The sequence below is a fragment of the Akebia trifoliata genome, chromosome 11 (genome assembly GCF_017979445.1).
Source record: "Akebia trifoliata isolate Shusen 1 chromosome 11, ASM1797944v1, whole genome shotgun sequence".
NCBI classification, from domain to species: domain Eukaryota; kingdom Viridiplantae; phylum Streptophyta; class Magnoliopsida; order Ranunculales; family Lardizabalaceae; genus Akebia; species Akebia trifoliata.
The window spans coordinates 27,678,611-27,692,689 of NC_141385.1; the positions used below are offsets into that span (position 1 = coordinate 27,678,611).

At 35.7% G+C, this 14,079-nt stretch overlaps 1 protein-coding gene across 1 annotated transcript; it reads right to left on the reverse strand.

Annotated features, from left to right (window-relative positions):
- Positions 1-11,712: 11,712 nt before the first annotated feature.
- LOC147391200 (uncharacterized) lies at positions 11,713-12,927 on the reverse strand. Its single transcript, XM_086459025.1, has one exon. It carries the CDS (start codon positions 12,925-12,927, stop codon positions 11,713-11,715), a length of 1,215 nt encoding a protein of 404 aa, XP_086315151.1.
- Between the last annotated feature and the right edge of the window lie 1,152 nt (positions 12,928-14,079).

Genomic DNA, 14,079 nt, shown 5'->3' on the forward strand with positions numbered 1-14,079 from the left:
ATCTCGAAGAATTAAGCTTAAGCTTCAACATGATTTCATTTACATGCATGCCGAGAGCTAAAAATCAATTTGCAGATGCACTAGCAACACTTGCATCCATGCTAGTATCTAAGTAGACCTAGTTATTGACTCCACTGAGATTAGAATTCAAAATGAACCGGCCTATTGTCTACCCATCGAAGTAGAAGAGCCTGAAGAGAAGTTGTGGTATTCAGACATCAAGACATACCTCGAAGATTGAACCCTTCTATCAGAAGCAATGCTAAATGATCGAAGGACCATTCAAAAATTAGTAAGCCAATTTTTCTTGAGTAATGGTATTTTGTACAAGAAATCGCATCACAAAGTCCTGCTCCGATGCGTAGCAAAAATGAAACAAAATGACTGATCGAGACTGTGCGTAGGAGAGTCTACGGATCCCACATGAATAGTCACATGTTAGCTAAAAAGATCATGATAATAGGATATTATTGGACAACAATGAAAAGTGATTGCTATCAACATATTTGAAAATACCATATATGCCAGATTTATGCCAACAAGATCAATGCTCCACCTTCATAATTACCTAACATGACCACCCCTTGGCCTTTCTCTCTCTAGGGCATGTCATTAGACAGATCTCGTTAAAAGTTAAAAATGGGCACCGCTTCATCGTAGTTGCTATCGATTACTTCACCAAGTGGGTAGAAGCAGCATCTTATGCTAATTTCACGAAAAGCAACGTCTTGAAATTTGTCAATAACAACATCATCTGTCGATATGGGCTTCCCAACGAAATAGTAATTGATAATGCTAAAAACTTCAAAAACAAGGACATGATCAAGATGTGTAAAGACTTCCAGATCACTTATCACAATTCAGTACCTTACAAACCCAAGATAAACGGAACTGTTGAGGCAGCCAACAAGAACATTAAGAGAATTATCGAAAAGATGACTATTACATACAAGGATTGGCATGACATGCTGCCTTTTGTACTTTACGCCTATTGAATCTTGTTCAAGACTTCGACTAGGGCATCACCGTACTCACTAGTATACAGAATGGAAGCAGTCTTACTTATAGAAGTTGAGATACCCTCCCTTTGAATCTTGAAAAAATTAGAATTAGATAAAGTCAAATGGATTCAAGTTTGATTTGACCAATTAAATCTGATTGTAAAAAGTGTCTTACAGTCATTTTCCACGGACAGATCTATCAACGATGAATTGCTTATGCCTATAACAAAAAAGTTAAACCTAAAGATTTCTCACTAGGAGACCTCGTCTTAAAGAAGATTTTACCAATCCAAGAAGATGCTAGAGGAAAATTTCGACCAAACTATGAGGGATTATTTATCGTACAAAAGGTGATGATGAGCTTTGATTCTCACAGAGATGGATAGAGAAGTCTTTCCTCAACCGATCAATGTTGACACTGTCAAGAAATACTACGCCTAAAACTTGATCTTAAAATGATGAAAGATCATCTTTGTTATCTTAAAACTAACTATCTAACCCTAGTCAGCCCTTTTGAGCCATCACGTTCATTTCTTAACCTAAACTAGGATAAGGCAACATTACAAAAAAATTAAAAAATTAAAAAAAGAAAAGTAGAAAGAAAGTATCAAAGTACTCCTGGCCCGCATAAGGATAAACTATGAACGACTAAAAAAATCAAAAAGTCAAATACTCGGACACTTGATTTTAAGCTCGACCCAAACTTCCAATCTGAATAAGTTTGAGAGACATTGAAAGGAGACATAGATCACCTTTTTGAATAAAAATAGTAAAATCCCATATCTAGCCTACTCCAGGCAAATTCAGACCCTAACCTTAGTATTTTTACACCCTTCCCCTACCATTAGCTTAAGCCAACATTTTGTCCCATCAAAAATTCTTTCAGATTAGGGAATGTTCTACGACAACGAACTGACAATGGCAGTACTAATGATCTTGTAGCTCAATCCGGATCTCAAGTCTTATTAGTTGTTGGAAGATTCGAGAGAGGAATCTAAATCGAATATTTGAAAAAAAAAAGAGCATCTTGAAGCATAAAGTAGTCGATCTCATGACTCAACTTGAGTTATCAAGCCACGAAAAGTCATCGAGAAACTCAAGAGGAAAATTTAGATCGATCACTCAAAAAAGAGCACCACTATAAGAGCAGAGTCGTCGATCTTGCAACTTAACTTGAATCACCAAGCCACAAAGACATAGAGACTCTGAGCAAGAATCATAATGTAAAAATCAAAAAAATACAAGCATAGTCTGAAAGAGCATAGTGAAAATCTGAAAGGGCATTATGAGTAAAAGAATTAGATTATGGCAAGATCAAAGTCACCGACACGATGGAAATCCCAAAAAGGACGTCGATATGCAAAAATGTGAAAATCGGGTTTGGTAAAAATTGTAATTGGCACTAGGGGCAATAATGACAAACAAAAAAAATAAGAACTCCTGACCCTCAAGAGTATAAACTGTGAATGGCAAAATCTTTCTAAAAATCTCAAGGCCCAAATAGATAATAGTCTTCCAATTCTATGGCATTGGGGATTACTTTAAAGGAATCGAAAGAATAATTGGCAATTATATCCCCTATGGTTGGCAAAAACACCAAGATCGTCACAAACAAATATTTTGTAAAATTTTAAAAAAATTACTATTTTGGCCAATGACAATAAATCTGGGACTCATTCAAACAAAATTTCGTGTTTTTAAGAAAAATAGATATACCTGAGGCCAAGTAAGTACAAAGGTTATTTTCTTTGCATTCAGATAATGACAAGAAAATGCAAAAATGACGGGAATACAACACATAACCAGTCAAATGTATTGGTAAGAAATGAAAAAAATGGTCAATGCGCTCTTCCAAAGTACGGATTCAGATATCTTGGCTAATCATCGTTCTTTTAGCATCTGAAAAGTCACGACTCACCAAACATGCTGCAAAATTATCAAAAAAAGGACTCTAGGCAAGCCTATCCCTTAACTTAGCAACTTCATCTCCAAGTCTAACCACCTCACCGCTATCACTAGACCTCAACCGTGCAAGTTTGGATGTCAATTGAGCAATTTCTTTCTGCATTTTCTTTTCAAATTTGAGCCAAATAGCCTGAATTCGACGATGATTAGTTTGAGACTCCTCTACTCGATCTCGATAATCAAAGAATGATGAAGTACTAGGCGTGCTCGGAGCATTACTGACACCGATTGTCTCCCGGAGATAAAATCTTGAATCCAATGCAAGTACGACAAGAGTAGATGAGTCATGAAGACGGGTCGATTCAGAACCTCAACTCGGCCCTATTTTTTCACTAGTCGACTTAGAAGCATAGATGATAAAAGACCAACCATTTCACTAAAATTCTTAGGGATGAGCACACATTTATTATAGTCAAATTGTTGAAGAACCTGAAGTGGTATATAATGAGTCACCCCATGGAAACCAATCAAGACAAGAAAATGGGCCCTCATCAAATGCAATCATGGGAGACCTTTGAGGTTGGAATGCACTAACCCATCTCATGACATTATCCTCAATGTTGCAAATAAAGGCATACCATTCCTTTTTACTACCTGAGATCAATTGAGCAAATCGTCTCGACATCATAAGCACGAGGTCGACATTGACGCAAAACGGACGGTTAACGACTTCGATCGAGGCCATGTGATCCATAAACCAAAGCTATAAAAAGAGAAGTCTTTTAAATTCTCAAATGTACTTTTTAACAATTGGGCTTGGGTTTAGGCTCTTCAATGTCTAATTTGGGAATTTATTTAGGCACCATAAGTCTGGTATCATACATTTTAGATGGTCAGATTATGATTCATTTATTGGATTTCTTTCTGCACCTATAACTTTTGTTATGGGGAGAGAATTACTGAGCATTTTGGTCTGCTACTCAACCTTGAGTTTCTCCCTGGTGTAGACATGAGATGTTCGCCATGAACTTCAATGCTATGTTATTTGGAGTCACCACCATTATTTTTTGAAAATGAGTGTGAATGGGCACTCGAAATGATTTTGAAATGATTTTTACATTGTAGTGACTCTCACACATGGAAAGGATAAGATCTACTTAAGATCTAGGTAAGGAAGTCTGATTAGAGGATGGGGAAGGTTTTAGGTACCCCATCCTACCCATCAAAGGTGGTTACCTTGCTTGGTCATTCTCTTTTTACAAAACATAAGAAAATAAAAATGCATGTTAGGGGTGGTGTGTGCATTGAGTAAAATATTCCTTTAGATAAAGGATTTTGATTTCAATGTGATATTAGGGACATCCTATGAAAAAAGATGACCCATGTAGTCACATTACTTTTATGGACATAGATGTTGGTTTTAAGCTTTTAGAGAGACTACATGAAGAAGTTCCCTTGAGGCTACAACCTTGAGGCATGCATGTATGGCTAGAAAGTTAGTATTTCACCCCATCAAGAAAGTAACACATTTCTTCATCATTACCATGCATGTGTGAGTGTGCATTGTGTACAACATGATGCATGAGATATATAGAAAAGGGAAAAAATAGCTTTAACCCCAACCTTTCTGATCGAACCTTAGTCCAACCTACCAAAGGTGGGAGATGGTATACGTTTAATCCTAAGGGATCTCTAAAAAAATAAAAGAAAGGGATAGAAAAAGAGAATGTAAGTTAAAAATAAATAAATTACATCTTAACCCACATTGTCCCTTAATAGTCTTGAATGAACTTGATATTTGAGAAGTGAACTTAAGAGTTAAGTAATATGGTTGAGGGTTGAGAGAGTTGAAGATTAGGAGATAAGAGAATGGGTAGGGATTTTGATAGAGTTTTAGGTTGAGAGATAGGGCTTGAGACCATGAATTATTCATAGAAAATAAAAGTATTTATAGAGTTTTTGGAGAACTTTTGGGGATAAAGTGGTTCAACCCCAAAAATAAAGAGAATGGACATGAGGTTTATGTTATTTCTTTTTAGATTTTTCATTTTTATGAAGGTAAAAGTGACATTTGTAAAGAAACCTTAAAAAAAAATTTTGATTTTTATTTATTTTTGGTAAATAGAGGTAAGAGAACAAAAAATACTTTTGGGAGGGTGAATAGGAGAGTGACATGTGTAAAGGTGGAATAGTAAATGAAAAGTAGACATTGGTTTATTTGTAAATAACTCATAAATAAGGGTAAATGTATATTTTTGAAATAGATTAATAACTCATAAAATAAGGGGTAAATGTATATTTTTGAAATAGATTAATGAGAGAGTGAGTAAGAGAATGACATATATAAATGTGAAGTGATAGATAAAAAATAGACCTTGGTTCATTTGTAAATAACTTACAAAGCAATGGTGGATGTATAGTTTTGAAATGGATTAATGGGAGAGTTTCATATTTATACTTGAAAATTCCCACCTTTTGAGGGTATGATTAGATGTTCTCTCACTTTTATGAATTATTACAAGTAACCAAAGAACCTTTTTTATTTGACCACCCTTTTTGGGAAGGATATTCTTGGATTTTCACAAGGGATAGTTGACTCTCCAATTAGATAATGCATTGGGTATTGAGGTCTTATGGGAGATTAATATGTATCACATTTTGAGGGGATGTAAAAGAGTGGATTTGGTATTGGGTTTAGAATGGACTTGGGTTATGGATTTTGGGATTCGAGAGTGGACTTGATTTTGGACTTGGAAAATGGACTTGATTTTGGGTTAGGAGGTGGACTTTGTCTTGAGATTAGTATTCGAGTGTAGATGATAATAAAATAAAGAACAAAAGAAAACTTTGACAATCAAGGGTCGAACCACAGAGACAACATTAATTCAAAATAATTTTTTTTGCTTCCAATCCAATTCAATTCCAACAAGTGATTTAAAAATAGTTTGCAAGAGATGATTTATCTAAAATAAACTACTAAAATAAAAGAAACTTAAGAAAATGTGAGAGAATTGTAGATTAATTGGATCCACCTTCACCAAGCTTTCTTAGTGAATTCTGGTTCTCTACTTATCTCGATCCACTAAACAAAACTAACGTTTGTAGATCGAAAAATAAAACAGTTATAATATAAACAAAATCAACAGTATGAAATACTTTAGACCGAGATTATTAGGTAAACATTAACCATTCTCTGTAGAAGCATGGCTCTTCTTGAACTTCACCAACAAACAAAGAAACATAACTTTAATATTCATAAACTTATAATAAAACTTATACTATCCACAATAAAACTATTAAATCATTATGAGAATCGTAAAACACTAACAAAACTTACTCAGGCTTCATCAACTGATTTACCAGAGATTTAGCCAATAGTCATCGTAAGAAGAATAAAGCAAAAATAAAATAAAGAAAACATGAAGATAAAACAGAGATGGAAGAAAGAAGTTATCTTTATTGCTTGACTTCAAACTGGCAAAGCATCCTTACATCTTTCATAAAACTCAAAAAAAAAAAAAAGAATATAAACACTAATCTAATTCTCTGAAATCTAGCCTCAAACTAACTCTCTCCAATCCAGTCCCCCCACAACTCTTGGTCTGGTCTTTTATTTATAGAGAGACCAGATTAGGATTTTCTATCGAAAATTAGGATTTCGGAGACCTTCCGTATTTACATAAAATACTAAAAATAATCTACTACGAATGGTATCCAACCGCCAAGCTTCAGTACAAATCTCGAGGTTTGACTTTTTAGTTGATCACGCCGTCGTAATTGACCATGGCACCGCCGTGAAGTTTTAGTCAATTGAATTGACTTTTGATCCACGGTCTTCTTTTGGATCCTGGATCACACTGGTAACTTCAATTTTTCTTGATTCGTCTTGAAACTTTGCAAATAATTCCTATTACACGTAAATAACCGTAATTAATTTTGAATTACATAATTAAATGAAAAATACGAATTATTATGGACTAACAACGAACTATATGCAATTAGAGGGTTTAGTGTATAATTCACTGATAAAGTCTATGTAATTAGGGTTGTAGAAATGACTTTCTAGACCCTGATCACACCCCTAAACTTAGATTTTGCTAGTCCCGAGCAAAAATAAATTAAAAACTAAGTCATGAACCACTTTCGTAGGTTTCACGACTGCATTTAGCATATGCAGCAAGTCCTTAAACCCCTAGGTTATCCCTAGTGGACGAGTTTGACTCGTAAGGGTTTGTAGTAAATATACCCACAAAATTCTAACACTTTATAAAAATATCAAAGTCAAACTTAATAGATGTAAGGCAAACATAACGATATTTCACAAATCAGTCAAAAGTCTATACGTTTGAGTAAAGTTCTAGTTTGTATTCCTCAATTTAGAAAATTTCAAGGATAACTTGAGTGCTCGTGCAATTTTTTTATTTTTTTTAAGAAGCAACATCTTTTTAGGAACAAGATTTCACCTCCTAACTGCTAAGAATGGTCAGTTCTTCCTTAGTTTTAACTCGAAACTAAGCATCCTGTCTGGGATTGTGAGAAGTGTGGATGTTCAATTTAATACCTTTAAGGGGTTTTATCTGTGATATTCCAATTTACTCATGTTTTTACCATTGATGACTTTCACCCTACTGAACCTATTTTATTTGGCCACATTGGACTCTTTTCCTCTTTGCACTTTTTCAGCTCAAGTATTTTTGCTATATATTTCTATTTTTTTCTTTTCTCAACTTCACCACTTTTCTGATTTTCAACTTCTCCACATGTCACAATTTTCTGATATTCTTTTTACAAAAATTAGGTAGCCCTTTTCAAGGTACCATATCTAATCCTATGGTTACTGTCCAAGTCATATTATCTCCAGTTATGTTTTTCTTCTAACCAGCGAACAAAAGGACAATGAAGTCATAGTTCATTAGATTAGGTTTCCCCTAACACTCTAGACAGATAAGAAGGTCTACATTTGTTCCTATAAAACCTTATTTTTACTCAATCAGAAGTGTCATGAATTTTTCAAAATATTCTTTTGATTTTCTTTATGAGGAGTGTCAACAAAAACTTATGATAAAAAATTAGGACATGAGCCTGAAATTTGAAATTCATATGTAAACAGTATATAGATAAAGTTTGAAGAAAATATTTCAAAAGTGCTAAATATATATATATTTCTGAAAACATGAAACTAAACTCGCAATGAATTAAATATGAAACTAAAATAATAATAAAATACAATGTAATTGTGAGCTAACCTAGTACTTAGTACCCTCAAACCTAAATGTCATATTTCCCTCAATATGCAAGCAATAAGGAAAGAAAAAGAAGGGTTAGATCACACCTGAATCAATTTTGGCATTAATGAACAAACTTTTGCTACAACTAATCTGAAAAGATTGAGAGTTATAACAATGATAATTTGTGAAACAGGGTTACATAAATCCTACCTAAGAATTGAAAAACAACCTAACGAAGAAATTAAAAACATCCTAATCGAAATAAAACTCATTATAATCTGAATCTGAACTCTCAGCAGCTCGTGCACTTGTAAGTGCCTTCTTCTCCGCAATGTAGGCCAGAATCTACTACTGACCAGTTTGCAGATCTTTTATAAATAGTGCTTGATTTTCCTGAAAAATAAATTTGCCACCTTGAAAATCCATGGAAAATAAGTTTTCTTAGAAAAGTTCAAGTCGAAAAATAAATTTTTAGAGAAAATTTTACAATAAATTTATGCAAAATTAAAATTAAAAAAAAATCCTAACTACTAATCTAATTAAAAATATTCTAAACTAAATAAAGAAATTCTGACAAATAAGAATACATGGGTTGTTTCCCAAGCAGTGCTAAGTTTCTTGTCGTCAGCTAGACAACGACATGAGGCTAATCCTAATACACAGGATTCCTCAGATAGGAATCTTTTTCTTGGGGTGGTAGCATGAGAAATGGCTTGAGTCGTTGACCATTGACTTAGAAAATACTACCATCCGTTGTATTAAGTATCTCGATGTTGCCATAGGAATTAATTTTATGGACCACAAAGGGTCTTGTCCATCAAGATTTCAATTTTTCGAGAAATAGGTGGAGGCAAAAATTATAGAGTAATACCTGCTGACCTATATGGAAGGACTTTTGTTAAATGTATTTGTTATGCCAGGCATTTGTATGCTCTTGTATAGTCGAGCACTATCATATGCATCATTAGCAGTTCTTCTAACTCAGAGAGTTGAAGTTTTATATGCTCTCCTGCTTTGACAAGATCAAAGTTAAGATGTTTTATAGCCCAATATGCACAGTATTCGAGTTCTACTGGGGGATGACAGGCTTTTCCAAAAATGAGACGATAGGGGGACATACCAATCGGAGTTTTAAAAGTAGTCTGATATGCCCACAATGGGTCATTTAATCACAAAGCCCAATCCTTTCGTGAGGGATTGACTATTTTTTCAAGAATGATCTTGACTTCGCGATTGGAGATTTCGACCTATCCACTCGTTTGAGGGTGATATGGAGTGGCGAACTTGTGAGTGATAGCATATTTACGCATGAGACTTTCAAAATTTCGATTACAAAAATACTTACCTCCATCGTTAATGATCGCCCTTGGGGTATCGAAACGAGCAAATACGGTGTTTTTAAGGAAGTTGACAACGACTTTGTGATCGTTGGTCCGACACACTGTTGCTTCTACCCATTTAGATACGTAATCGACTGCGACTAAAATAAATTGGAATCCATGCGAAATGGGGAAGGGTCCTATGAAATCAATGCCCCAAACATCGCAAATTTCAATGATCAAAATGGGTTGTTGAGGCATTTCATTCCTTCGACTAATTTTTCCTAAACGTTGGCATCGATCACACGATTTAACGAAGATGTGGCATCACGAAAAAACGTTGGCCAGTAAAAATCATATTGCAACACCTTTGCTGCTATTTTCTTACCTCCAAAGTGTCCACCATAGGCGTGATTGTGGCAGAAATCAAGTATATGTTTCTGATCATGGTCAGAAATACACCGACAAATTATTTGATCCGGACAGTATTGAAATAAGTACGGGTCATCCCAAAAGAATCATTTAGCTTGGACGAGAAATCTAAGTCACTCTTGTTTCCTCCATGAGGTCGGTGTTTGTCCAGTCACCAAGTAATTGACAATGTCAATGTACCAAGGTGTATCCTTCATCTGGAAAGTTCTCAGAGATTGGGAGGGAGTCAGAACTTGTTTCAACTACCAGTCTGGATAAGTGATCGACAACCACATTTTCGCATCCTTTCTTATCTCGAATTTTCAGATCAAATTCTTGTAGTAAAAGAACCCATCGATTAACCTTGCTTTTGCATCCTTCTTGGAAAGAAGATATTTCAGCGCTGCATGATCAGTAAAGATTATCACCTTGGATCCTATTAAGTAGGAGTGGAATTTCCAGAGCAAAGACTACTGCTAGCAGCTCTTTCTCAGTAGTTGAATAGTTAAGTTGGGCATTGTTCAATGTTTTACTCGCATACTGGATAACATGGGGGAGTTTGTCAACTCGTTGCCCCAGTACAACACTTATTGCGTAGTCTGAAGTATCACACATCACCTCAAAAGGTAAATTCCAGTTTGGTGGTTGGATGATAGGTGTTGTCAACTCAATTTTGAGTTTGTCAAAAGTATTTAGACAGGTGATAAAGAGTTCAAAGTTTGCATATTTGGATAATATGTCGCATAGAGGTTTGAAAATCTTTCCAAAATCCTTAATGAAGTGCCTGTAAAAACTTGTATACCCTAGGAAAGAACAGACTTCCTTTATAGTTTTAAGGGGAGGTAGATTAGCGATAAGGTCAATTTTTGCCTTATCTACCTCAATTCCCTTGTGAGATATGATGTGTCCCAACACAATCCCGGAAGTGACCATGAAATGGTACTTCTCCCAATTTAACACTAAATTCTTTTCGCGGCATCTAACTAAGACTAATTTTAAGTGATGTAGGCAATTGTCAAAGCTAGATTCGAAGACTGAAAAGTCATCCATGAAGACTTCAAGAAAATTTTCTACCATATTGGAGAAAATGCTCAACATACATCGTTGAAAAGTGTAGGAGCATTGCACAGCCCAAATGACATGCGTCGATAGGCAAAAGTCCCGAAAGGACACGCGTGAAAGTTATTTTTTCTTGATCTTCATAGGCGATTGGGATCTGATTGTACCCCGAATATCCATCAAGAAAGCAGTAGTAAGTGTGTCCAGCTAGGCCTTCGAGTATTTGATCTATGAATGGGAGAGGGAAGTGATCTTTTCGTGTCATAGAGTTTAACTTCCTGTATTCTATACAAACTCGCCATCCAGTTTAGATACGAGTTGGTACTAGTTCATTGTCCTTGTTGGTCATAAGGGTGACACCGGATTTCTTTGTGACCACTTGAACATGACTTACCCATTTACTATCTGAGATGGGGTATATAATACCCGCATCTAGCAATTTGAGGACTTCTCCTCGGACAACCTCTTGTAAGACCAGATTCAATCTCCTTTGTGGTTCTCTCGATGGTTTGTAGTTATCCTCGAGGTGTATTTGGTGCATAATCACAGAGGGACTGATGCCCTTGATATCAGCTATGGTTCAACCAATAGCTTCCTTATACTTAAGGACCTCTAATAACTGCTCTTCTTGGGACTTTTTAAGTCAGGTGACATGATTATAGGGAAGCTTTCGACCTTCCCTAAGAACGTATATTTCAACGTGTTAGGCAACTGTTTGAGTTTAGGTTTAGGAGTCTTTTCAATTGAAGGTTGGGATGAAGATGTGGGGAAACTCTCTATTTTAAGTAGCTAATTTTCAAAGTCCATCTCGGGGATGGATTCTAGGAAGGCATTTACCTCATTGATGGATTGTTCTTCATCAAACTCGATGTCAAATTGACCTAAGTATTCTTCTAGCGGGACAATGTTCTCCATTTCCTGGAATGTTCTACTGACCAATGTATCAATCATATTGACCTCCTCCATATCATCCATGTCAATGGATTGACACTTGTTGTGAAAGACATTCAATTTTATTTTCATGTCTCCAAAGGCTAAGGTCATGATCCATTTTCTACATCTGATCACAGCATCAGATGTGGTTAAGAATGGTCGACCCAAGATTATTGGAACATGATTGTCTGGGTTTATGACGGGTTCAGTGTCAAGTACCACAAAATCAACGGGAAAATAGAAGTCTTTAACCTTAATTATTACATCCTCCAATATTCCTTTGGGAATCTTGACTGATCTGTCTGCTAAACTGAGAGTGATATCTGTAGGTTTGAGTTCCCCCAAACCTAGTTGTTTGTAGACAGAAAATGACAGAAGATTCACATTGGCTCCTAGATCTAGCAGACATTTCTCAATCATTGTTTCCCCTATATGCACAGAGATTGTTGGACAGCCTAAATCCTTAAATTTAGGTACAATTGTCTGTTCAATCAGACAAGATGATTGGGTTGCCATTGTAGCCTCTTTAGGCACAAAGGTTTTTCTTTTTACCGTAGTGAGATCTTTAAGAAACTTAACATATGAAGGAATTTGATGGATAGTGTCCAAAAAAGGAATATTAATTTGAACATTCTTAAAAACTTCAAGAATTCCTTCTAATTGCTTTTCCTTTTTATTGTCTGCTAATCTATGTGGAAATGGGACCTTGGGAATGGTGATTTCTTTTTTCATTTTAGTAGGAGTTTCTTTTTGTTGGTTCTCTTTCTCTGTCGAAGGTGCACTTTGGATGTCTTCTTGTATTGGGACCTCATTGGGCATGTGCACTTGGTTATCCACTAACTTACTAGAACGTAGTGTGTGGACTGCTTGAACAGAGTTATTAGAAGAACCAGGTTGACTTGCTATTTCATACTGTCCTTTTAGGGCAGTTCCTCTTGGGTTAGGCACAGTTTGGCTTGGAAATTGTCCTTTGTTTCTCTCCCCAAGAGAGAGCGATAATTGCCCTAGTTGAACCTCAAGATTTTTAATTGATTGCTCATACCTTTGACTCCTTTGATCCTGGTCCTGCATGAGTTTCTATTGTTGCTAGAACATCTCTGTCACCATTGTTTCTAATGTAAAGTTTGTTTGTACAATTGGGGAGAATAGTTGGTCATAGGATCGACAACAATCGTCCTTTGATCAGACGTATGGGGTGAAGAGTAAAATGCTTGTGGAATCAAAGGAAGGTTCGTATTAGATTGAGATTGCCTATTATAGCCTTTTTGAAAACCTGGAGCACCACCCTGTTGGATAGGTTTGTTCTGACAATAAGAGAAGTTGGGGTGAAACCTATTGTCAGGGTGGTAAGTTTGATTATACGAGTTTAGAGTGGGTATCCTAAAAGTGCTATATGACCCAATAGCATTGGCTTGTTCTGTATTGGCCATAAGACAATTTTTCGTGAGGTGGTCAAAAGTTTCGCATATGTTACATACGAAAGGCATATCTGAATTTACTAGGAGTGCATAATGTACCTCTTGTTGGCTAGTTTTGATGTTGAAAGCATCAAATTTCTTATTTAAGTTTTGCATAGACTAACCAGAGTAGTCATTATGTTTTTGAGATCAGGATCACTTTTGATCTCGTATATTCCTGGTTTATTGGTTCCAAAGTTACTCCTATCAGAGTCTCCTAAGTTGGTGCTCCAGTTTCGAGTATTTTCAGCGAGTTCTACGAGAAAATTGTAAGCTTGATTTGGAGTCTGATTCATGAATTTTTCTTTATGCATAGACTCCAAAAGGATACGTTGTGCTGTTGTAAGACTACGATAAAAGAAATTGACCAGAGGGGGGCTTTATCAATCCCATGATGTGGGCATTTTACAAGCAGGTCATTAAATCTTTCCTAAGTTTGGGAAAATTCTTCGTCAGGTTTACCCTTGAAGTTTCGAATGACATTTTTGATTTGTTCTATTTTTACCATTAGAAAGAACTTAACCATGAATTTACGGGGTTAACTCATCCCAAGTAGTGATCGAGTTAGAGGGCATCGAGTTCAACCATGCTTGCTGCATGATCTTCTAGAGATAGATGGAACAACCTTAACTTGATGTTTTCATCATCAAGGTGACCATTTCGAAAGATTTGACATATGGTCAGAAATTTATTCAAATGGTTATAGGGTTGTACACTCTTGAACCCATGAAACTTAGGGAGCATATTGTTAGTGGCTGTCCTAATT

Bases quoted from the DNA above. Each gene is read 5' to 3' on its own strand.
- LOC147391200 (XM_086459025.1), bottom strand. From the start codon at position 12,927: ATGCAGGACCAGGATCAAAGGAGTCAAAGGTATGAGCAATCAATTAAA.